The sequence below is a fragment of the Brachyhypopomus gauderio genome, chromosome 11 (assembly GCF_052324685.1).
Source record: "Brachyhypopomus gauderio isolate BG-103 chromosome 11, BGAUD_0.2, whole genome shotgun sequence".
Lineage (NCBI taxonomy): Eukaryota > Metazoa > Chordata > Actinopteri > Gymnotiformes > Hypopomidae > Brachyhypopomus > Brachyhypopomus gauderio.
In genome coordinates, this window is record NC_135221.1 from 6293551 (window position 1) to 6319874 (window position 26324).

Sequence of the window (26324 nt, forward strand, 5' to 3'; positions counted from 1 at the left end):
TGTTGAATTTGACCATTTCCCAATTATTATATATTTTTTATATAATATATAAAATATTATACCTCGTGTTGGCAGCCTTGAGGTCACAGAAATGAGCATGGAGGGTCTTGACAACGTCGTTGCAAACTACATTCACCACGTCCACCTCAGACAGGCGGGCACGGAGCTGCTTGGTCATCTCCCAGAAATCCTCAGAGAGCATCTGATAGAGCTGGCCCTCATCTAGACTCAGGGGAGCATACCAGGACAGAATGTAGTCCCTGTAGATGTAATCAAACACTGGGAGAGGAGAGGAGAGAGGAGGGGAGGGGAGAGGAGAGAGGAGTGTTTAAATGCATGCTATGGCCATAAGAATAATACCTTCTTCAAAAAACAACAATAATAGAAATACAAGCTCAACAAACTCCATTGCCATTCACCGACTTTGCCATAGGAAAAGCCAGCTATGTCGGCATTTAATCACACCGTGAGGCAAAACACCCCTCCTGTTTTCCGACTCCCTGTGGACACATCGGCACGTCCGTGCCTGCCCAGATGAGGACGAGGGACAAAATTATCTTTGGCACGTTCCTTTTGTCTGCAGGAGTTGAAGCATTCTTCCACACTGGATCCACTCCAGCCGTAGAGCTGGTTCGACGGCCGCCTGGTGGGCCGATGGCCCTCCATCCGCCTGGTGGGCTCCAGCTTCAGAGCTACATTAAGGCGGGGGAGGTCGGGCCTGGAAGAGACACGCAGCCTTGCGCAGGCAGTCTGGGAAGGACGGAGGCACTTGGTTCCAAAGTGACAGATGGTACGAGGTTGGCACTTCTGCCAGGAGATTACGGACGACAGCAAACTGCAGCAGTGGCTCTGTGAAGTCATCCGGGTTCCCGCTGCCGTGCTGAAGTGTTCAGAAAGTGGGAGGAAGGTGGGCGTGACCGCAAGGTTCACCAGTGCCCTCCTTTTATTTCCTGATTAACGAGAAACGTGCCCGTGTGCTTTAAAGGATGCTGTGGGTTTCCACTCAAAAACCAGCACTGCAGCACAAACCCGTCCAGTAATGCTTTAACACTGCTTGAATAATCATCACAGAACAGGAGTCTAACTGCTCTTAAAGCATAATCTGAACAGAACCTCATTAAAAGCGTTGAACACATTAAACAAGCAACGGCCCGGAAGGTTGCTAGTACTAGGACCCGATGCTGTCTAGTGAGATACCTCCTCCTGCTCTGTGAGGCTCGATGGCAGCAACCACGCCCCAGCGCTTCTACGGGCCCTGCTAGAACCGCTCAGCCAAACCCATCAGGCTCCAGGGAGGGAGAGAGAGGGAGGGAACGAAAAGGGGGAGGGAGAGAGAGAGAGAGACTGAGGGACAGAGAAAGAAAAAAAAGATATGAGAGACAGAGAGGAGAGGAGACTGAGATAAAAGAGGCAGAAAGAGGATGACAAACAGAGAAGCGGGATCCTTCTCAGTCTGTCCATTCTACAGAGGGAGGGAGCGAGGGAGGGAGCGAGAGAACTTTCATAAGAGCCAGATGTGCTTACATCAGCTCGATACACCTGATAAGGCCCATCATCCAATTAGTTGAGCGCACTGAGACTGGGTTAGGCGGAACCAGAGAGCACAACTACACCCCGACCCTGTAGAACACGAGCCAGGCATGTGTGATCTCCCAGGCATGGCTAATCCACAGGCTAAAGGCCAGACAAAACACTGGCAGTCCACTTCAATTATGAGTTGCTAATCACACTATTAGCAAATAATTTAATAGACAATGCTGACAAATACCATATTATTAAAATGCCTGGAAATACTATGTTAGTACAATTGAACATTGAGCAATGACAAAAGATTTCACACAACTCAAATTAAATCACCAATTATTTAATGATAACAGTGTATTAAGGATAACAATAGTATTGTCTTCAAATCTCTGTTAAAACTCTGTAGACTTAAGGACTCAGATTCAATCCAAACATATTTAGGGCTGAGGAATCAACTGAAACAAAAAGATTCAGTTTTAGAAAAAGTTAATATCATGGTTTGGGGGAAAATTGCTTCAAAGGCAATCTATTAGATTAAATAAAAATAATCAATGTAGAAAAGTCAACGCTGGTAACATGGTTTCAAAGGTATAGGGAACTTGACCCAACAGAGATGGCGGAGGTAGGAGATGAGGGAGGGATTGGCCTCTGTTGAAAGACAAAGAGCAAAGGATCCGTAAAATGCCATGGCAAGTCACTTTCTAACTCAAACTCTGATTACTTTCCAAATTTGCTCCAATGTGACATTGCTTTCCTCACCAAATGTTGTGTTTGCAGCCTCTGAGGTGTCTGGGGGGCTGGGAGGTAACGTCAGAGTAACATCAGAGCGCATCAGAGTAAAGTCAGAGGCACCGTGGCACCGTGAAGAAAATGAAGAGTGATCTGAATGCGAGCAGATATATGGCCGAATCAGTGAGAGCAGTAAAACCTGTCTGAAGCACTTAGGCTTCCCCTAAATGCAAATGTCACGGTCATGTCCATGCAGAGAATGATGGAACCAGCCCACGCCGTGAATCATCGACAAACACAAACTCCTATTTTCAAATTACAGCAAAGGCAATTGGCCCGGAGGCCAGGATTTTCCACGTCTGCTACTACCATCTCCAGCTTTGCGTCGGGCCTTTAGACAGAGCATCGAACAGGCCTCGAACTTTGCAGAGAACCATCGAAATGCAGACACGGCGGGCGCGATGCTGAAATAAACTGAAACGTCAAATGTGATCTTTTCTCCGACGTGCTCTGCCAGAGACCGCAACTCAAGCGCTGGAGAGCGCCGAACTTTTCACAGCATGACTAAATACGACAAAGGAGAGACGAGAAGAGGCACTCGGTAATCGTTTTTGTGGCGAGTGCAACTTTAGCAAAAACGAGCCATTAGCGCCCCAAGGCAACTCGTGATGAAAAACGCAGCATGAGGAAAACTGCCCTTTGAATTATTAAAGGGAGACTTGTCTTGTTGTGGAACAGAAACCACGCTCTGCCTCTCTCCCTCCATCTCCCTCCATCTCTTCTGCTCCAGTTAATTAGATTCTTATATTATGCACAGTCAACTGGGACACCAAATGACTGGAGCCTGTAAGTTGCGTAACAGCAGTGAGAAGACGAGGCTCAACATCATAACGTGGCAGCCGTGCAACACCAAGAACCCCACAAAAGAAGGGACACAGGTCAACGGGAGACAACTCGTTTATAATCCAACGCCTCTCCACAAATTGATTTGAGTCTGTATGAGAGCGCATTAGACACATCCGCCTTTGGTTTTCCATCCAAATGATTTCAGTAATCCTTTTATAGCTGTGTTTAGGAACCAAACGTCGCTCAGTCTGTGTCTGCAACAACTGGTGCACTTAGCAGGTGGTGCCATTATCTGCCTCTCCAGATGGAGCAAATTACACATGGAGCTACACCATTGGATCACCACCAAGACATTATCACATATTGTCCACTTTTTTCAAAGGGACTGCCTCTGGATAAAGGAAGCATTGCCATAGTTTTAAGCCTGGCACAATTAAAAACAATAAATTGCTCATCAGCTAATGAGAAGAACTGGTTAGATGTTGGAGCGAGGGGGCAACGTCTGCATGTGTTAGCGTGAATGTAAACACAGAGTCATCCGTGCCGCTTAAGGCTTAAGGATCAACAGGCCTCTGTTGCCGACTACAAGGCGCGATTGAGTTCACGCTAGCGCCTGTTAGCGTGAGCGGCTCACATGCTTGGCTTCTGTTAGACACGACGCTGGAGGCTAAGAGCGTGTAAGGCAGCTCCGCCCAGTCGAGAGAGAGCTCACCACCACCGGCCATCATGGTGCTAGGGCCCCAGCTGGACGTCAGTGGACTTCTACTGAATGTAAAGAATCTCCAAGTGGCCTGGTGTAACAGGGCAGTGGCATTCTGATCTGTACATAGCCAGAGGTGCAAAAACTTCTCAAAGATCTCACAAAGTATAGATGTCTTTACACAGCAAAGATCAGACTTTGCTCTACCCATTTGAATCCGATTGATTTAAGCACACCAGGACATTCCTACTTGTTGAACAGACTATACCACCTAAATTAGTACATAATATGGTGCAAGAAGAAATGTGGTTGGTATAATTTGCCATTTATACTTCAGAAAATCTGAATGCCTTATCAAAAAGACCTAATTAAAGGTCTGACATCTTTCCTGTAAATACTTCATTTGGTAAAACACGTGGTTTTTATCTTCTATCACACAAATTCAAACATTTCTGGAGAGTAAACAAAACATGTGATGTGAAAATATTAAAGGAAAAAATCACGTATTTTAATATAAAGATGTAGAACCTGTCACCGAACTAAGAGGAAGTGTCTGGGTGGCACAGACAACCAGTGGCATGTACTCTAATCTGATTTTATCCATAGCAGAGGGAAGGAAAAGAGAAAGAATAACAAAAGGTAGATGTTTTGCAAAGGTGCAGCACATTGTGCCTGAACTCTGTGTCCAAAATGACCCCAGCAAGACTCGAGACGCGATTCATGTTTCCAGCTCTACTCCAAATCTCTGAAAAAGATTCGTACCTCTAATCACAGGCTGTTCGGAACAGCCCAGGGATACGCTCTCAAAGCGTCGAGCTGGGTGTGCTGGTTCTGATTCACTTCTCTTTTTCCGACACAAAGGTTAAGGCAAATGTGAACCGCAGGAAATCTACCTGTAAAGCAACCCATTTTGGTCCATGACGTGTTGAAGATATAAATGGGATTTCCAAAGGCCACTACGGAGAGATGGCAAGATCCAGAGGGGGAGGGGCTGGGTGAAGAAATGAAGGATGAGGGAGAGATGAAGGGCAAAGTTGAAAAGGCCAGCGGGTGCCAGCTCGCTCTCGGAGCCTGCCATCCTCACGCTGTTCTCCAGAACCAGTTTTAATCAAAAGCAAATCTGCGGTTCAAAAAAATTCCATTCAACCAGAAGACTTCAGCCTTTTCCGCATTCTCTCTCTCCGCTCGTCTCCTCTGCACGGCCTGTGTGACACCCCTACCCTTCACACACCGAGATGACAGGCAAGGCTGAGAGATTCTGACATTTTCCTATTTTTCACCCTTTCACTTGACAACAGCTGCAGCAGACAGATTTATTAGCTGGGTCTCCGTTCTGCTTTTATACCCTCCTGGTAATGACTTTTTTTATTAGGCTGACGTGGCCAAAACAAGAGTGACAATATATTATTTTAGAGTCACTGTATCTAAAAGAACCTGCTTTATGATTCATACGACCTCAGCGTTTGGCTCATTTGCTTATTGCAAATACGTGCCTCACGTGTCATTTTACAACAGGACTTTCACCAGGGCCGATACAGGGCCATTGGTGAAATTCTCTGCATTCCTGTGGAAAGAAAGTCAACACACCTTCTTTGAGGGCTTTATCCACATTGTGCGACACCACGACACGTCTGGTCTGTACCGAGTCCAGAAGAGGCATAGAGAACCTTCCCTGTAGAAAACAAAAAAAACCTCATTATTGAAAATAATAACACTGTTATTTGTGTGACAATGTCAAGGGAAGTGTTAATTATGGATCATATTTGACATTCAAAGGAGTTTTCATCTTTACATGACATTTAATTTTTTTATCATGACTTTATATGTTATTATAACCTTTATTAGCAAAATTTGATAGCTGTTATATATGTTTTTAACCCCCCAAACATCTTATACCCATCAACTAAATCTGCTGAAAACAATTAAAAGAAAGACATGCGTCCATAAAGTTTCCCATAATATCCGTGTACCCTGTTGTTTGCATTATCATCGTGTCCCAGGCCAAACGCTGGCCTCAGCAAACCACTCTATATTTCCCAATTACCAATGTCAGCCTGCTGTTACTACTTAGCATGTCTGCAGCCAGGCCCGGACAGGATATCGGGATAACTGGGAGATTCCCTGGTGGTCTGGTCTTCCTACTGAATCCTCCCTGTCCACCACTCTCCGCCCTGCCCAGAGTGAACACCCTTCCTCAGACTAAATCACTCTCCCGTTGGGTCCTGCCCATTCCACTGTACAGAAGTGCATTTGCTCAGACACCAAGATCGGTGTGCAAGGAGTTGGATACAGAAGATGTTGGCCGGGCATTTTGTACTACATTACCGAAATTATCCCATACATGGTAATAGGCAGGCCTATGTTTTTAAACTTATCCAGGAATAATTCTGGCACCATCAGCAACTGCTGACAGCAGCCAAACGGATGTTGCACAATGACGCAAGCCCAGAATCAGTGCAGAGGTTCTCTAATGCTTCTCCACCACGCCAGTCTGATGGTGTCTGCATTTTCAGCACCACCCGGTTCTTAAGACCTGAAGCTTCATCATTATGTTCTTAGCCCAAGCACGTGCGCTGTGAGGACCAGTTTCCATTATTGGTCTTTGGCAAAGAATCACCTGACTTGTCTTATTATAGCAATCAGCATAATCAGTGTTAAGCGTTCTGCAAATTGGCCTAAAACGGTTGCTAAAATATTTAAAATTTACAATGCACCTTTAGGAACATCTTCAGTCACACATTGTAATAAAAAAAGAATTAGAATGATTCACAACATTTCGTTTTAGTTTAGTTTTTTTCTTTTACAATGCAGTTACTCGCATCGTATTACTCAAATCTAGGAACAACTTGCTTCGTGTATTTAATGAAAAGCGACTGTGTCTCATCACTTTGGAAGGATGAAGTCTGATTTTTGTGCAGCATGCATGGATTTCGCATAAACTTGGTGTTCTTGTTCATTAAGAGATCAGTCACACACCAACTCAAATAACTCACACAGTGGCACTAATGTAAAGTTACACCAAAACAACTACAAAATCGATGGTACGTAAGGTGGTGTGATGTCTGGGCGAACATAAAGATGTCAAACAGTGATCGTTTCAAAACCTTCACCATCCTCACCATCAAGGTGCTGAACAAATCCAACAGGTTCGGCGGGCGCCTCGTCGCGGTGTCAAATCGTCTTATTTTGGGGACACTCTTCATCAGGAGCAGCCCACAACTCCCTAGCAGGAAACACACCAAGGCGAAGGACACGTACACGAAGAGCTTCAGGAGGAGCGACGTGAGGGTGAGTCCCCCGTAGCCCAGCTGGAAGAGGAGCAGCGCCGACGCCGCGGCGCCGAGGGAGAGAGCGGGCAGGACGCGGAGGTGCGAGCCCGCCGGAGAGGAGACGCCGCCCGGCGTGGAGGCTCCGACCGCGCCGCCGCTACCGCCGCTGCTGCCGTGGGGACGCATGCTGGAACTGACATGTCCTCAAAGGCGCGCAGAGGACGGACGTGATGTCCCTGGAGTTTATCCGGCTGCTGCTCATCACCGTGTGTCCGGGACAACGTTCATCCTGGCGGGGGGGAGAGCAGCGCCGCGCGGCTCGTCGTTCACGCCCGGCGGGCGCGTCCGAGTGGCGGGGGGATCAGCGCTGTCGTGACCGCGAACACGGGCGGAACGTCGGCCGGCTACGGGGACACAGCGGGCGTTTGGTGTTTAAGTCTGCGATTTTTAGTCGATTAATCGGTGCACGTCGAGCAAGGACACAAAGACGAGGACGCCTGGACACACGCGTCCGCGCTGCGGGCAACTCGATACAGAACACGGCGAGCGTTCAGATTAACGCGTCCAGATCAACGACTTTGCTCAGAGAGCTGGATAATCGGGACGCCGGTATTTAACGCACAGCTCGGGCTAACGGCTATGTGACGTTTAATAACGTCCCGTAGCTTAAACGTCCACCTCCACACGTCAAAATAACATAGCGAACGTTACACGCACACGTTCTGGTTGCGGAATATCCATCGCAGCCCGCAACAGATTGCGCCAAATCCGAACCGTAGCTGACACTATGCAAACATATCCCCAATCTCAGTGTACGGTGTCCCCGTTATTCCTAATCTCAGTGTGTCCTCATTATCCTTGCACTCAGTTTGTCCTCGTTATTCCTAATCTCAGTGTGTCTTCGTTATCCCTGCACTCAGTTTGTCCTCGTTATTCCTAATCTCAGTGTACAGTGTCCTGCGATTATGTCAATCCAGCCTTTCGAGGGCGGAGACACGTATCCAGATGACACGTGATGCAAATCGACCAATCATGGAGCCGCGTGACACGTGCGTCTCTCATGTAATGGAACATGTTATCCAAACAATAAACATATAATAGGAAGATGGGAATATTATAGAAAATATACGGATTTTGTGAATGCACAGTAATATATATTACTTTAGGATTTAGCTACGTTTACCATAAGGGAAATATCACAGTTATGGCTACATTTCTAACCCGGGTTTGTTCTTTACGTTGTTTTTGTGAGTATAACATTTGCATATTTTATATATTTAGAAATATTTTATATACATAAAGTCTTCACAAAAACTCAAAAAGTATATTCCTGCCATTATATGTAAAATAACAACTAAAATACGACAAAGTCCGGGATAACTTCTAGTTCTATGTTTTTATGTTTTCCCTAATATTACTCGTGATTTTAGCGACACCTCACGTTCAACTTGTGAATATCAGTCGTGGCCATAAAATGTCTTGACACAAATTTGTTTTGCTTTTACTGACGTGTTAAAAAATGCCACGCCACGCAAAATAACTCACAACACAACGTCTATTATATCATCCAATCAGTGTCATTACTCTGAGCTTGTCAAAGCAACATGGAGCAATATGAACACTATATATACTATCTATAATATATTTGTTATGACTTTACATTACAATTGTATGAATATCAAATATGAACAGGGTTTCTATAAGAAAACAATATGGGGGGGGGGGGTTAAAAAGATAAATGCTAGATTTTTTTCCATCTATATGAAATGCAGTTTGAGGTAATTTAGAGTCCAGTAGGTTACTGTTGATGAATGGAAGGATAACAGAAAGGACAAAAGAGTTGGACAGATAAGTATAAAAATATAATGGTCACATAAACAAGTTCTGTTCGTAGGAAATGCAGTTGCTTGGTGCTTTGGAGCAGTAGCAGTGGAATATTTATAGCAAGATTGTTTGATCTAATTTTAAATTGAAGGGGTGTTAAAACCAGTGGGTTCCTATGAGAAGATGGAGAGATGACAAAGGAGGGCTGGAGGAAAATAAACGGATGTAAATTGCTATATATATATATATATATATATATATATATATATATATATATATATATATATACAAATGTTGGACAAAAGTATTTAATGTCAAGTGTGTGTGTGTGTGTGCGTGTTTGTATGTGTGTATATTATTTTGTTTGTGGGGTATATGAGTTAGAAGGCGGTAATATTATATATATATATATATATATATACACCCACACACCAGGCCGCTCCCTTGTTCCCAGCCTCCTGCCTACTAACACACCCTCTCATCAGCATGTGCACCTGTTCTCTGTTCCCTGCCCTATATAAACCCAGAGAGCCAGAACTCCACGTTTCTCCAGATCCTTCTGAAGAGCATCCCTGTGCCACCACTCAGAGGTGCTCCTGTTACTATTAAGTGCTTTGTGCATTGAGTCGTTTTTTGGCGCTATTGTGCTTTTTTGTTTGTTTACGTTGCTTGTTGCTTCGGTTACGTGGATATTAAAGATGTATGATTGCCACCCTCGCCTCCTGTTGCTTCTCTCCCACGACACAGATAAATGAGGGGAAGGTGTGAAATGTGGATGTGCATTTTACATTTACATTTATGGCATTTAGCAGACACCTTTATCCAGAGCAACTTACATTTTTATCTCATTTTTATACAAGTGAGCAATTGAGGGTTAAGGGCCTTGCTCAGGCCCTTATAGGGAAAAAGTATAATTCTAAAACGTACAACTTTCAGATATAGGATGTCTGGTGCTTCCTTACAGCTTTAAGGTGTAAGAATGTAAGATTAGGATTATAACATTCTGATGGAAGAAGAAAAACAGATGCAACAAAGCCAAGTCAAATTTACACACTGTCACACTAAGACACAAATATGTCACTAATTGTACCTATATACTGTATGTATAATCGCTGCTAATGAGGCTCAGTATTGCTTTAAAGACATGCTTAGCATGAGGTCGGTTTGACTATTCAAGTGTTTAGCAGCTTCTTAGATGCGTACATGCTGAGTAGAAATTCTAACAGTTACAATATTATAATGATGATATTTAACTAAATTCTGGAATGAACCAAGACAAACACATTAAAAAGAAATGTGATGGAATGTTTACTGTCACTACTGCAAAAAATTTATTGGGGAAAATCCATTACTACAAACCTACAGATAATCTTATTCAGTAATGAAAATCAGAGTGAAGCTCTTTTAACAGAAAGTTAAAATGATTAACATTCAGAAGAGTGTGGTCCTTAATTAAAGGACAGAAATACTCAGAATCATACTGAGGAATGAGATATTAAATCACTCTTTGTCATTTCTCTGCCATTCAGACCAAAAAGACTGGGTACAACATTACTACATTGTGGAACATCAAAAAAAACTATAATGCATTTTAAAGTATCTGAGTGATTCAAGTCTTTAAAATGTCAATGAAAGATCTATCACAATGATAAGCAATCTCTTTGGTCTCAGATTATGTCCCAGTGTATTGTACATGTGCAAAGAGCTGGAACAAACTTTACCAACATAAAATACCTATTTTTCACCTCTGCCTAATCTAGCTCCTAATCTAGCTGAAAACTGGCTACATTTGCTCTTTAGAATGAGTGTACAACTAGAGTTTCTATGCAGGCCTAACTCACACTGTACTGAAACATGTGAAAAACTACATTCTTCAAATACTTGCACAACGCCTGTTCAGTCCACATTTCAGTGCTTCCTCGTCTCAGCGTTGACGGGTTCGATGTGGTCCCAACAGCAGTGTGAAACGCCCTGGATGGGGCAGCCGTGCTGGGTTTGGGCCCCTAGATCACAGCGGTCAGCAACACCAGGGCTGCCAGCACGCTGCTGCAGGCGTGGGCCGGCGCTACGCGGGGCGCCGAGCCCGTGAGCATGAACTCCACCCTTGTCCAGGAGCCGTTGTTGGGCAGGGGCTCGATGTCCAGGACCTTGCACATCACGTTGTAAACGTCCACCGATCTAATCGGACCCGCTCGGAAATCCTTCTTGAAGTCTGTCGGGGAGAGATCAGTTAAGCGAGAGTCTGTAGGGCAGATAATTATGAGCTGTGTTACTGCGTATGGTGAAATGTGCATGTTTGACACCAGTTATGGAGTTTACCTGGTCCCTGAGCCAGGAAGAACCCCCTCATGTCCAGGAACTCATTGTCGTAGCCATGCCAACCATGCTGCCAGCCCTGCTCTCCTGTGCCATTCTGCCAGTAGGGTAGCTTAGCTTTGCTCTGCAATATTGGGTAAGACGAGTGAGACAAGTTTGGTCCGTCTCCCTGAATCTGCCATCTTAGCAATCACCTCTGGGTCACTTCCTGGCACATGTTCTCTCCCCCCCCCATCATGAGATCTAAAGTCTCTGGAATGCCGGCCAATGTTTTAATCCCTAATGACGCGCAGGTGGGTGAGACGGGGTGGTTACTTTTACTGCCGAGCCTTTCCTGAAAGGGTTCAGAAGAAGGCTGTTGTTTTTAGACCAGGAAGGAGCTGCAATATGCAAGACTGAATCATGACTGAATGGCCAAATGAAAATGCAAAGAAGGGGCCCGACAGGGGAACCGGAGGAACCTGGTGACGAGAGAGGGGCACCGTGCTCCATACCAATTGTGCTCCACACAGAGATGATTAAGAGCTTTGAATAATGCTCCGTTAGAACTGCTAAGTAGACCTGACGAAAACATGGTCAGGCATGAAGATTGCGACACGTTTGGGAGCCTGATGTTGGCCAAGCCGATTAAGTTCACTTGTCAGTGGTGATTAGGCATTGAAACTGAAATGTGAAACTGAAGAGACTAACCTCAGTAATGAACCATCCAGGGTCAGCAACAAGGGTCAGAGGTGAGACAAACCTTCCTCCCTTATAGTGGAAGCGTTCTGGGATCTCATGTGTCTTATACACCTTCATGTTGTTCACTCCTTTTAATGCATTGTAAATCTGAAATAAATATAAAGTAAGAGGTCTGCACTATGTAGTTCGCTCAGTGAATGAATGAATGAATGAACGAATGAACGAATGAATGAAAGGACCCGAGTGACATTAATGTCAGAGACTACATAAAGATACACGCCATTTCCAGATGTCATCAACAGTATGTATTTGTGTTCACAAAGGATCCCCACAGAACCCTGTACCTGTAGTAACCTTTGATTCTGTGCACTTCAGTGAACGCACAGCCCCTGTAATTACCTCATATTAAACTATAACGAGTTTAGAACAAAGTCTGAACATATTGTTCAGCCAAGTTACAAAGGCCGTTCCTTCATGAAGAATTCCTGTCGTGCTCAGCGCCAGTGTAGACGACTATCAGCTCACCTCTTCAAACCTGGTTGGTTTAGGCCACAGACTGACAACCGGCCCTCTATCCATCATCTTTATGATCTGCGTCATGTTTATGTACGCCTGCAGTTCAATGACCTTCTCCATCCAGCTGATATCCGTCATCCCATGGTCAGAGAACACGATGACGTTCAAGTCTTCTTGCATGCTTTTCTCCTGAAATGCACAGTTGCAGTTTCCACAGACACAATTCTACAGCAACTGGCTCTACTGCATATATATGGAAATACAGATAGAAATGGGTATAATGCACACACCTTGATTCTCTGGTTTAGGGTTTGGAAAGCCCCGTCGAGTGAGTGGACGGCCCGCTGCACCTCCCCTGATCCAGGGCCGTAGTGGTGGCCCGACACGTCAATGTTCTCATAGTACACACCGGCCATGTCAGCCCCACCATCCCTGGTCAGGACACATGTACATGTGGGCTGTGTCCAATCAGCATTTCACACGGACCGAGCAAGTACATGATAAACTAATATGATAGCAATATGCAGACATTCGTGCAATTTCAACGTATTAAAACTTTGGGTTTGTTCAAGCTTATGACAAAATATATTTTATATATTATATATTTTTTTATATGTTGACGTCCTGACTGGACTGTGCTGGAGAGGTCAGTTTAAGACTTACTTTAGAACATCCAGAGCGTCCTGGAATGCATCCGTTAGGTTATTTATAGAGGGATTATAGATGTATTTCTCACAGAATGTGGGCTTATAACCGAGAATCTCCACTTCACAACCTGCCCAGAATAAATTTGTCGCTCAATGAATAAATACAAGTTCGACCTGGGATCATGGTTATTGCACAGGTCTGCTGTTATACAGGTTTACACTGAATTCAGTCTGGCATGTGTATGTCAAAGTGAGGTGATGCAGAATCGGCATTAAATACTTTTGTCCAACATTTGTCCATTTATTCAGATGAGCTGAATGTAAGTACAAACACACACACACGCACACACACACGCACACACGCACACACACACACACACACACACACACACACACACACACACACACACACACACACACACACACACACACACACACACACACACCACTAACCTGGCCAATAGTACATGTGAACTTTCTTGCCAAGTTTCTGCATGGTAACCCACAGAGGCTCTGATCCATCCCACCACATGGGTAAGTGACTGTCTGGGTTTTCCCCAATCAAGAATTCCTTCAACGAGTCCTTATCCCACATGTAATTGCCAGTAAACTGATGCACTTCACAATGCCGACCTGCAGGGTCAAGAGGATAGAGCTCGGCAAAAACATTTTAATTAAAGAGCAATACAAACATAATTCTCTGATTTACATCCAAAATGTTTCTTATATAACATAAATATGGAATAGTGCCAGTTTGTTCAGAGAAACATTTCTAAGATCCCCATATACTAAACTGTCTTCAATCAGAAGTATCATATTTAAACAATTGTGAGCCTTCCTAATACAGTAATAAAGGTAGTATATTGTCTCCACTAAAAGCTCTGTCTTAAGTAGACGGTTTTTGCTTTCTCCAGTGCTGTAATTTGCTGAGTTTACAAGAAAAACATCTTTGCCTAATTAGATTCCAGCAGTACGGTGATGGGACCAATAGCAGTTGTTCCTGATGCCCACATTTTGTCTTTTGTTGCTGGGTTTGTTTGCCAAAGTCTGAGTTTGAGTGTCAGGGCAGACGCCCTCTCCTAATCCTGCTCCAGCTCTGTGGAGAGGTGGAGGAGACCTGAGTTCAAATATGACGATACAAAACATCTCTAGAGGGCTGCAGTGACTGGGAGAGGATGGATATTTAAGCTTAGTGATGGTCTTCAACTGAGGCCAGAGAAGGAAACAGAGAGACAAACTGATAGAGACAGCAGACATTCAGAAGCTGTGGGTTTAAGAAATTACAATGTAAAACACCTGTTAGTTTATTGTAGGGACGTGTTTAAGACTTTAAGTTTACTATTTAAAAGGTTCCTCTTAAACTACATCCCAAGATACTCATGTGTTAAGATCCCTTTTTTAAGGGAACACATGCAACTTTAATGCTCTATGTCTTTACATGTTCTTTTACTGATCACGGGATTACAGCCAGTCCAGTCTTCCACTTCATGATAAGGAACAGGTGTCACTATCTCTGCCCATAGCCTTGTGTCTGAGATGGGGGGGGGGTGTTTCTGGACTTTTGTGCATTCCTCCATAAATAGCCAGTCTACCTAATTCCAGCGCTTTGTCATGGCGACAGCACAACGATCAAAAGTGGCTCGGTGAGCACGACGCCGTGGCCGTCACCTACACCGACACGTTTACAGCCTTTGGTGTGACGTTTGTCGACGACAGAGGGCCGGAGTAAGAGGGTTGAGTGGAGGCCGCACAGCGCTGTTATCACTGTGGAGAGTCCTTGTGTGGGAGGGTTAGAGCGATGAGCTGTACCAGCCTCTTACAATCAATGGTGCCATTCAGCCTTTGGTCGTCTGCACGTCACTAAAACCATGTGCATCGTCCTGATAGTTTTCACTTGTTTTACTTCCCTACATCCCTTCATTTCCCATGACCACTCTGACGTTTGGCCTGATCTGTAGCTGCAGCTTTGAGCTGGAACCTGATTTTCATGCTCAAATCCAAACCTCAGTCCTAGTAATGCAAAGTATAACAGCAACTGCAGGAAAGGGTAACTTTTAGCAACACTTTCTAGGAAGTGTCCTTAGATGTTGTTATGAGACATCATCCTTTTGTGTCTTTTCTGTGCTAAAAGTTTTTTTAGCCTCTGATTTCAGGTCCAGCTCTGAATAATGATTAATAACTGTAGTGTAGCCCTTAAACATCATAATCTAGTCTATCTGTCTAGATTTATCATTAGTGTAGTGTACAAACACATTTTTCACATTGATACATTTTTCATGTTTGCCGTACTACAAAAATGCTTTGTTAGATGTGAGTCTGGTTAATACATGTATTGTTTTACTTGTTTTGAAGTGCATATTTCTGGCTTTGAGATGCCCATCAAATCAAACATTATTGCACAGATCCTAGAACAGAACAGTACACAGAATGGCACATGGCCATTTGCTGTCTGTGGTCTTATTGTCATTACCCATAAAGCCTACATTTCACTTCAGTTTTAAGGCCAGCAATGTTGTGCAATGAAAACCTCCTGAGAGTCAACACAATACAGGCTCATCTGGTAATGAAATTATTGTGTTGCTGTTTGTTTGTTTTTTTACTTCCTAAGTGCACAACGTGCACCACAAATTTGGACACTCTCAGCATTTTGGCTCTGAGTCTGCTGAGCTCATCTACCACCACTGACTACCATTAAGTACTTCAGTTCTGTACGCACGCTCATGAAAGCATCAACACAGAGGAGGAAGAAGAGGAGGAACTGAGAGAGGGTGTTGAGGTTTTCCTTCAATTTGGTCTGACTGTGCTTTAGGAGGGTTGCCCAGCCTCTAGCATTTAAACATTATATGGCTTTTTATCATACATGGTCTTATCATATAATTCCTCTGTAATTCTAGTGTTTTCATACCATTGGGTGCAGTCCAGCACTTTGTAATTTCCAGAGATAAAGAGAATGTGATCTGGAAAAGACAATTTTTCAGATTCAAGTGTATCACTGTCTTTTTGGTGAATTGAACAATCACATAAGATGTAAAGAAGCGTCATTCTTCTTTTCAACGTAGAATGTACAACCATTGGTTATCCAGCGTCAAACTGTACCCAATCTAGACATCATGGCAGAACTCATGGATGGGACTTTAGACCAAACACTGCAGATTAGATTATTATCCTTAATTATTATGACTGAATACTTTCCTATATTCAAGACCAAGTATTCGAAAGATTACTTGCTTGAAGTGATGTGTAGAAGTATTTGTTGTTCTCCACTTTAAGGAAACATGCTATGAAGAGTCTCGCCTTCACACAAGTTCAAAACTAGTAGATGTTTTTGCTATATATATGTTTTTAGAACCAAAGATTCTCAAAGATTCCCTAACAAAATAACCACTCTTGACATTTTCATCCATGCCTTACTGGTGATGCTCTAAGAATATATTTCAATGAAGTATTTCAGTGGCTCCAACCTAACAGTGATTCTTCTGCCACTGATTTTAAATGTGAATATCCTCCCTTATGGGGTGATCAGCCTGTGGATCCCCAGGCCACACCACTCAACTGGACACAACTCACTGCACACTCCTGTTCGTTTTACATGCTCTTAGCAATCAACAGTCTCTGCATGACATGTAACGAGGATGAATTTACAGCTAAAATGTGTATTTGCAGTGTGATTCTTGCAAGCTGTCAAGTCTATGTTTCCCAGCATTACCAGTGCCCATTTTCCCAGCATTATCAGCCCCCAGTTCAAGGAGCAACTCGCAGAGAGGCTGACCTTAAAGAACTTGGCTTTACATGTTATTTTGGTCTTTTCTTAAGGGGTTGTGTGAGTAACAGAGTGTGTTGTGGGTGTGTGTATGATGACCAAATCATAAATATAGCTCTTTTACAGTGGGCACATGGGAGTTATTATAGGAGGCATAACCTCCCACATAATCGTTTTAAAACATGCCAACAGCACATTTCGCTGGATGGAAATAAGCAGGACATAAAGACTCTTCTCTGTCCTGACACCCAGATGGGGGAATGAACGTCCACGCTGACGCTGCTGGTGGGTTAATGAACGTCCATGCTGAGGACAGGGTCTGACAGCATACAGCTGACACTGTCTGTCTTCAAATGGAGACTGAAAACTCACCTCTTCTCTGAGTCAGTAAGCACTTAAAATATTTATATGTAAAATAAACAAATATATAAATATGCACATAAAAACTGTTACTGTCTTCTTATCCACTGTAGTTAGGTACTATCTTGATAATCTTCTTGACATTGACCTATGCTCACGTGAATATGGATAAACTACAAAGCACACGGAGGTCTGACAAAAGTTGGAGTTGTAAATTTAAATGCACATTTTTTATGCTCACCTGTCATTAGTGAGTAATAGTTAGGAAAAGACAGACTCGGAAAGTCTGGCGTCATATAATCCACCTTGACACCGTTATCCACAATTTCTTTAAATCCTGGCAAATTCTGCAGATCGTGAATGTAATCATAACGGAATCCATCGATGAGGAACACTAAAAGTTTTCGGCTCGCGTTGCAGTATCCGGAGACAACGAGCAAGACGGAGATGATGGTGTAGAAGTTTGCGGTTCTTGTCATGGTGCCTCGTCAGGATAATGTATGGGACTGATAGAGAAGTAAACGAGGACAGAGGGACAGAGGACAGAGGGTGTGAGACACACCGAGGGGGCGGGGCCAGCTAGCGCGTGCTATCGCGTGCAGTGGTCAAATTAGAAAGTGGAAAAACAGTTTTACAGGAGAATGCTGGACGGCGCTGTGGATAAAAGATTGTGGAAGCTAAGCTACTAAATTGGTTGGTTTTAGAAAGACTTAATATAACACTTGGTGTAAGTGGCAACAAGTCATAAGTAGCAAAGCAATTGTGTCCGTTTATTAGCCAAATTAAAGGTAAATACTGGGTGCAGAGGTGGAATGTCCATCTAATAGGCCACTCTTCATTTAGAATGCAGCAGATTAGCATGGCCAAATTCATCAAAAATACTTCCTAGTATCTTTACCGTTTAAATCAACATTCATTACATAATATTAATTTATTTTCTGGGACATGGAGTCTTAGCAAAATAATGCATCGTAATTTACATATGACCCAGGACACTAAACAGTTTTCAGATTATTATGATTAACAAGGCAGTTGATAAACGTGCTAAACATTAAACGTTTTTATAACACGTTGATAAGGTAAAACAGTTGATCAGTAAAGAACATTGATTGATCTGAATTATCTATTTATGAATTCATTTAATATTTTTTTTATTTTGTATAATTTATAATAAATTATGAATAATAATAATACATTATTCTTCACTGGTAGAACTGACAGATATTATATGTTGAATTTAACTTTTTGTTACGTTATGTGACATCCCGAGTGCAAGTAGTGTGGACAGAATGAAAGGTTCACGTTTCCCCCTCATCTGGTTTACTCTTCAAGAGACGGGAAGTGTCCTGCTAATCTCCAGGATTTGACCTTCAGATCTGTCATACGGTATATCCTTACAACTGCTGCTTATCTGAATATGTAGTTTTCTTGGGAATGATGAAGTAACATTTCCCCAACCCTGACCCTCAGCAGTCTTTGTAAATTCTGAATGCATCTGATAAATGGCCCACCATGAAATGGTTTAAATGAACAAGGAAGGTTGATTAACAATAACACGTGTTTTACATATTATACGTAATCATATTGATCAGATAATGTCTGAGTTTACGTATGGCTGAGAAACCCAGGGGGATAGAAAAGATCAAACATCCACTAAAAATTACATTCAAGTGTGAAAACAGCATGAAATTGTTAGCATGCTCAGAGAAAGTGGAAAGTCGTTTAACTTTAAAACGTTTTCTACGTTTCCTCCACAAATACATTATATTAAACAGGGGCGGACTGGTGAGAAAAAGTGGCCCGGGAGTTCCTGACAGACTGGCCCACTATATATATTTTATATGTATATATATATGTATCTGTATGTGTGTGTGTATATACTGTATATGAATCTATACATGGCACGCAGTGTATATGTCAGCTTTTATTGTCATATGGACAATATTATTTCCAGCAATAATATGATTACAAAGCCACATAGTGGAACAACCACATTTGCCTCCTTTACGTTTCGTAGTTTGTTTAGACCAGGGGTGCCCACACCTTTTCAGCTTGCGAGCTACTTATAAGATGACCTAGTCAAATCGATCTACCTACAATAAAAATGCAAAACTAATGTATTTCTTCTATATTATAATTATTATATTATTTAAGTTATTATTATTACTATTTAATAGTATTACTATTAATAATAGTATTGCTATTTAATAGTGTATTAAACCAAGGACCCAATCAAGGTCCAGGACCCCTTATATTTTACACGACGCCTTTACTATTTTGATAGAAACGCCTTCTCTCTCGTTACATTCATCCATCTCTGATTAGTTTTTCGGGTTTGTTGTTTCCGCTGTCAGCGCTAATCTCGCGAGAACTGACACTCGGGCTACTGCAGGTTGACATTCTCGCGAGACTAGCGACATAATTCAGTTTGGAGAGGCACTTGAATGCTTTTAAGATATATATTATATTACAATACGGGAATTTACGGGAAAATATTAATACGGGAGGACGACGGGAAAGAGGGGTAAAATATGGTAGTTTTCCGGCCAAAACGGGAGACTTGACAGGTATGGATTTGGGATTAAAAGAAGCAGCTCCTTTTTCTACCTCAAAACAGAAATTCAGGCCAGCACTATTGACTACAGTTGAATTTAAAAACAAGGGTAAAATCAAACTATTAAAAATAAGTTTAAAGAATTTATTTCCAGATGTATGTCCAGAAGTGATGGACGCGAGACTGGGAGAGTCTCTAGACCCTGGCTTAGACTGCTCCATCTTTATGGCAATGCGGACAGGGAGATATAATGAATGTGGCATTAGTACGGACGAGGCTTTTCCAGTTCCTGACTACTTGTATTAATAAGTGACACAGCTGCTGTATGTTTTTGTAGTCCGGCCCGGATTTTCTGGGACAAGTTGTTTTTTTTCTGATCTCCGCTGCATACATACATACTAACCCATTGGCCCACCAGGGAAATCCCCGGTAGTAATGTATGCCAGTCCGCCCCTGGATATCAGTTCCCGTGTAGACTACAGTCGTCTATGCTTTGCGAATGAAAATGTCCACTTTTTGCCACTAGGTTGTGCAATGCACCAAATTTTGGGGTATAAACATGTCCACTGATAACACTAATAAAAATTAAAGAAATTTCAATAACTATATTAATACTAATAAGTTAGACTTTCACAAACCAAAGTTTACTAGCCAGAAGCAGTAGTTTAGAGGGAGTGATAGTATCCAGACAGGTGTTAGTATGGATAGATTTGGGTAAGGAGTTCCAGAGAATAGATAAAGGCACTAAAGGACAATATGATCCAACCTGATTAGGCCATAATCAGAGGACTGAAGGCTAGCACCTCAAAGCCAGGGGATTTTACATCACACATGCTCTGTAACGTAAAGGACAGGGTTAATGCGAACATGTTTCTTAGTGAGTACGGGGGAAAACGTTTGAACATAGCCTACTGGAGAGTGATGAGTTTTTGCAGAGCATAGAGTTGCAGTTTTATCATCTAGACTTCTGTATTTCACCAGGATAACCAGGGTTTCAGCATTTTTATAAGCCACCACATGGAAGAAGCAAGCAGTACTGCAAATACCTGTGGTACAATAGTGGTTTGATTTGTAGATTCCAGCAATTTGTAAATTATGTAGTTTTCTTTATCAAATCATAAACAGTTCCTAGTTTGGCCACTAGGTGAATAAAGGAGGAGAAAGCAGAGAGAGAGAGAGAGAGAGAGAGAGAGAGAGAGAGAGAGAGAGAGAGAGAGAGAGAGAGAGAGAGAGAGAAGGAAGTAAACTTTCCTAATGACCCATGTGTTTACTTAGGGGTTGAGTAATTAACTGCCATGGGGTTGTCATGGTGACCCAGGTGCCATTAGGGTTGCTGGGGGATTGGTTTGGGCTGTGCTAAGCGGGTAGATTCATAGTCTGAAAACAGCAACTGAAACCAAAAGGCGAGAAGGCCACTCCTTTCCGCCTACACACACACACACACACACACACACACACACACACACACACATGCAAATACGCACATACAAGATCATGTTACAACAGTCGGCCCACCATTGCTTCTGACATCCTAATTCCTTCAGAGTTTGTAAGACAACTGTGTTTGGTTCTGATCATCAGAGGAACTGAATTCTTTTAGGCCTCACAACAAAGCACGTGTTTGGTTGACATTTCTAAAAATATGTGGCAGAATGCGTCAGGCATACGAGCACATAGCCACTGATATGCTTTGAATTCTTATCACATGAAAGTGTTTCTGTCATTTTAAGCTTGACTAAAAAAAGCAGTCCAGAGTGAACGTGCTTTATCGATTCTTCAGACAATGCTGCAGTAATGCAAATGTTGGTAGTCCAGTGTTTTGTTTTGAGATGCAAAACTGCATCTGTGGGTGTTTGTGGGAGAATGTGTGACCTACCAAAATGTGTTTCCTGGGGCAGAGGGGCCTATAGTGTGAGGGTGTGCTGTGATTAGGGCTGGGCGATTAACTGCTGTTATCAATGTCCACCGTCTCCTCCTGTCCACCATCTCCTCCTGTCCACCCTTTTCTCTCTTGTCCCCCAGCCCAGTTCTTTAGATCTTCCCTCACAGCTGAAATGAAATGAGCCATATTTTGTCAATTGTGATTTTTACACCCCAATCGAAATTTGTCCTCCGCTTTTAACCCATCTGTGCAGTCAGAACACACACACACACACACAAGTGATTACTAGGGGGCTGTGGATCACACGTACCCAGAGCGGTGGGCAGCCCTAGCCCGGTGCCCGGAGAGCAGTTGGGGTTAGGTGCCTTGCTCAAGGGCACTCCAATCATGGCCTGTCTGGGAATCGAACCCACGACCCTCCAGTCACAAGACCAGTTCCCTAACCGCCAGGCCACGACTGCCAGTAGCAGTATTGCAGGTGTCATTGTGCTTACTGCCATAGGACACAGTTTCTGCTCTTATTATGTGTGGACATGTGTCCTCTTATTATTCATTAAGAAATGTGTAGTGTGGCTTTTTATCAAGTATTTTTCCAGATGTAACAGGATCTGTACAACCACGCTGTCCTGGGTGTGGATGGGGTGGGGGTGATTTAATACTTTAATCCCTTCTTGGAGCAAATATGCAGCCTCTAATTTAATCAGTCTGTGAGTAAACAGTATCAGTATTTCCACCTGTGGTGCAATTCATATCCAGAGAAATTCTGAACCAAACTGTGTTTACAATTTATTGTCAACAAATCATTTATTTATATAACATAATCTTATAGTATTATTAGATATTCAATGATCCACAGGATTAAAACCCATGAATGCATACAGAGACACATTCAGTTAGGTGAACACGTTCTTCCAGACACAGACACAGAGGTGTGCAATGATGTGGAGAAGTGTTTGCTGTCCGTCTTGATTTTCTGCATTTCTACGTACGTGAAGCCGTGTACCTGAACTTCTTCAGAGCTCTCCGCAGCAAGTGGAGGAAAAGAAAAACAATAAATAAACGACGGCTTCGTTTTTTCAGTGTGTAGCGTAATTAAAACTGGAGCTCATATATGAGAACAAGAGACCGTCACCTTCATTCAACTTGACCTAATTCTAAGGATATTTTGTGCTTACTGGATTAATTCCCCCCGAAATTCAGTCTTGGCTCAGAATACATTTAATTAGGAAATATATGAAGAAATGGATTTGGCAAAAATAAAAATGTATGCTCCCAGGCAAAAGTATTTTGTTCAGCGGAGAAATAAAAAGATCAGAGCTGAATCTTGCAGGAGTGTCTGCCGTGCCAATATATGGCATGTCAACAAGATGATTGGCATCTTCAGAGGTGCCGCACGGCTCCCTTGATGGATCTCAAAACACTGGGAATTTTGGCCTATGGACAAATGTCAATAATCTTTCCCTGTGCGCAGCAAAAAGAAAAATGAGTGAAGTAGTAAATGCGTGTAAAAAGTATTTTAGTGGCTTAATTAAAAGGCAATAGCTAAACTCTACATATACCTGCGTGATTGGCTATCGAACCCTCTAAAGGTTTGGAGGCAGGATTCTGTTGTACTGTTGCAGTCACTGCTATTGAAGAGGGAGGGGCAAAGGTTATTTTGAAAGGGGTTTTACCCTTTCTACACAGAATACCCTTTTTAAAAGTATTTTTTGTCTTTGTGATTAAGATTGTATTTGCATCATGCAGAAAACCATCTCAGGGCAAATACTTCTTCACAGTACTATATAGCTAAATTTGTTTGTTTGTGTGTGTGTACAGATATATAATATATATATATATATATATATATATATATAATATATATATAATATATATATATAAATATATATATATATATATATATATATATATATATATATATATATATATATATATATATATATATATATATATATACACACACACACACACACACACACACATACACACACACACACGTTCACATATACAGTAGAAAGCCTCATAATATCAATGTATTCCTTAAAAAAAAAAACCAAGTGCTTTTGTCATTCATAAAAATGTCCATGAATCAGAAATCACAGGGAACAAAAAATAATAATGATAAAAAATTCCCTTTAGACACAACACTGTATTGACAGTGTTTGGAGATAAGATACAACCAAGTCATAGAGTGCGTTCTTTGTCTGCTGGGCGCGAGCCGTGGACAAACAGAAAGTGTCTCGTAGATGTGCGTCCCAGGGCCGCGGCGATGCTGAAGATGGAGGGCCACCCGTGTTCTCATTCAGTGCTTTTCTACAAGGTGCAAAAGATGCTGCCACGTGACACACGAGGGCTCTCCTGTATATACACATCCCAAATGGGTCTGGAAACACCCGACCATGGCAGTGTTGGGGTCTTCATCGGGTCGTCGCCGCTGCGCTGTTCTGGAACTCTCCATGAAGAGATCTGCACCGAAACATGCACCATTGATCCGTCGCCCTGAATCGGGATGGTGGACCTCAGCCCTGGCCTGGGGCAGGTCGCTCCGCCAGCTGGACCTCTGCTGCAGTGTGACAGTTCTGTCGGCTGTGAGGTCTCCAGACCACCTACCGCCTCCCAGACCCTCCGGTTCAGTACAACGTCTGCTGAAGCCAAGCGCCCTCCTTGCGGCATCTCAGCAGCTCTTGACGGACTTGGAGACGTCCGAGGTCTTCATGATGACGCTGGCCCGCTTCTCGTGCACGGGGGGCTGGCCGGACGGCCCTGTGGGGTGCGTGGAGAGGTGGGACGGGTTCAGGAGACTCCACTGGCCCTCGTACGCCGTAGGGCCCTCGGGGGGTGGGGGAGGAGGAGGAGGAGGGAGGCTCCTGCACAGCGGTGATCCTGAAGTTGGGCTTGGATGGTGTGATGAAGGTCGACATGCTGGGGAGAGACGTGCGCACCCACCGACCTGCCCAGAACGGCCGGCTTCACGTCCGTGCTAGTCCTGCCCCACACCACCGAATTAACACGCTGTGGGTCAGAGGCCAGAAATCGTCACATGTAGCAGAAGGATACAGTGACATGGTCAACAGTGGCTTAAGCAGATTATTATAATTATTATAATATTACATAAATAACAAATGCTATGACAATTTGCATTGGGCATTTTGATCATATAACATGACCAGTAAAGTCCACAGTACAGCAAAACCAAAAAATTTCAATAATGCGGTTCTCGAGGGCGGGACAATTGTTACAAACCTACTGACTGTTTCCTTAAGCATCGCAGGACAAAAACTTGTGTCTAAGGGTTGTTTCCACAGCCTCACTGTTTCTGAGCAAGACAGCTAAGCTTTCTTAAGAATTACTACAGAAACTATGTCCCCTTGATATAGGTTAGTTAGTGTTAATGGGGATGTGGGAATGAACACCAATGACACCTAACTAGCAAGAATATCCAATATGTTTTTCATTTTGTAACTTTTGTAACATTTTGTAACTTTTGTAACGCAAGGCAAACATAAGGTTCTCCTTTAAGAAATTACAGGTCTGATGATCCAGCATTGAGCACAATAATTTTCTGGCAATAAATAACACATCTCTCAGATGTTAACAGGTTTGTTTCTGATGCCAACATGCCCAAACATGGGTGACACATGCTCTCTGGAAGGAGGCGTGGCGTGGGGGGGGGGGGGGGGGGGGGGGGGGGGGGTTCTTCCAAAAATGCTTGAGCATGATTGGTTTAGATCTTAAAACAATGACATACTGAATAAATGACATTTTGTTGCTAAAGTGAACCAAAGTCATTAACTTCTGGTGATCACAAACGCCAGCAGTAAAACTCAGTTTTTCTTTGTGCTGCAGAACGCAAAAGAGCGCGTACTGAGCGTGGACCGAGCGTGCTCAGTAGGTGAGCCCTCAGCATTACTCCGCACTGGTTTTGCCACGTTGGAGTAAACTGCTTCTTCCTTCTGTTAAGCTCTGCATGATTCATCTGCTCTCTGGAATGCAGAGAAACCTCACACTACTGCCCCGCCTGCCCTTTACACACTCACACACACACACACACACACACACACACACACACACACACACACACACACACACATTCGTCCACTGACACACATACATTCGTACATACAATCTCTCACACACATCCTCTTTCATATACATACACAAAGGGATTTTTAAGACCAGCACCCAGTCAGTCTAAGCTGATAACTAGCACAAAGAAAAAAACAACAACACTCCTTCAGCTCACTGGTTATTTATTACAGCCTTAATTGTCATTGCTGTCAGCATTACGGTCACCACAACATTATCACCAGGCTGCAGCTAACAGCACCCCCCACTCCACACCCCCACCCCCCCAAAAAACCAGCTTCCTCCATGCTTGTAAATCAGATTTAAAACGACTGTGATAAATAGCACAGAACGTGGTGAAACCTTAAAAAGGTTCAACTCTGCTCCCTCTGAAATGAAGTGCATTTCGCACAGCAGGGGAATTTCTTCTGCCTGTACAGTAAAATTGATACCTGACACAAAACAACCTCAAAACCATAGCCTGTCTGAAACACGCATGTTCCTAACCAGAGGGAGAGTCAAACACAGACTAACACTGCATTCAAAATGTCAAACACAATACACCCATGTTTACGCGTTTCCTTCTTAAATATGTTTGCCTTGGGTAAACAAGTCAATAGGTCATGTAAAGCTTGTAGTTTTTGGTATTTG

At 43.0% G+C, this 26324-nt stretch overlaps 2 protein-coding genes and 1 pseudogene across 4 annotated transcripts in view; 1 reads left to right on the forward strand and 2 right to left on the reverse strand.

Moving 5' to 3' along the window:
• The window catches only part of snx25 (sorting nexin 25), a 28228-nt gene extending 20176 nt beyond the window's left edge, over positions 1-8052 (reverse strand). Inside the window, exons 1-3 of one of the 2 annotated variants that reach the window (XR_013133942.1) lie at positions 6919-8052; positions 5387-5471; positions 63-279 (exon numbers count right to left, since the gene is read on the reverse strand). Coding sequence is in view for 1 of the 2 variants with exons in the window: in XM_077021321.1 (XP_076877436.1) it covers positions 63-279; positions 5387-5471; positions 6919-7254 (638 nt within the window). In the remaining variant the exon portion in view is untranslated. The remainder of the gene's footprint in view (positions 1-62; positions 280-5386; positions 5472-6918) is intronic. The other variant, XM_077021321.1, reaches the window with a different exon arrangement.
• A 2147-nt stretch (positions 8053-10199) lies between these two features.
• enpp6 (ectonucleotide pyrophosphatase/phosphodiesterase 6) lies at positions 10200-17706 on the reverse strand. Its single transcript, XM_077021323.1, has 8 exons — positions 17414-17706; positions 13506-13685; positions 13069-13180; positions 12696-12837; positions 12415-12594; positions 11899-12036; positions 11212-11332; positions 10200-11104 (listed from the first exon to the last, which is right to left on the reverse strand). Exons 1-8 carry the CDS (start codon positions 17649-17651, stop codon positions 10896-10898), a joined length of 1320 nt encoding a protein of 439 aa, XP_076877438.1. The 5' UTR covers positions 17652-17706; the 3' UTR covers positions 10200-10895.
• A 6301-nt stretch (positions 17707-24007) lies between these two features.
• LOC143527601 (slit homolog 3 protein-like) overlaps positions 24008-26324 on the forward strand; it is a 45987-nt pseudogene continuing 43670 nt past the window's right edge. The window contains exon 1 of the transcript XR_013134192.1: positions 24008-24510. The product of XR_013134192.1 is annotated as a slit homolog 3 protein-like (transcript). The remainder of the gene's footprint in view (positions 24511-26324) is intronic.

What these genes read in the sequence shown, in the direction of transcription:
- enpp6 (XM_077021323.1), bottom strand. Translation starts at nt 17,651, where the DNA reads ATGACAAGAACCGCAAACTTCTACACCATCATCTCCGTCTTGCTCGTT. An exon ending in CTATTACTCACTAATGACAG is followed by an intron (nt 13,686 to 17,413) that starts GTGAGCATAAAA and finishes TTGACCCTGCAG; the next exon opens with GTCGGCATTGTGAAGTGCAT. An exon ending in TCACATGTACTATTGGCCAG is followed by an intron (nt 13,181 to 13,505) that starts GTTAGTGGTGTG and finishes TATTCTGGGCAG; the next exon opens with GTTGTGAAGTGGAGATTCTC.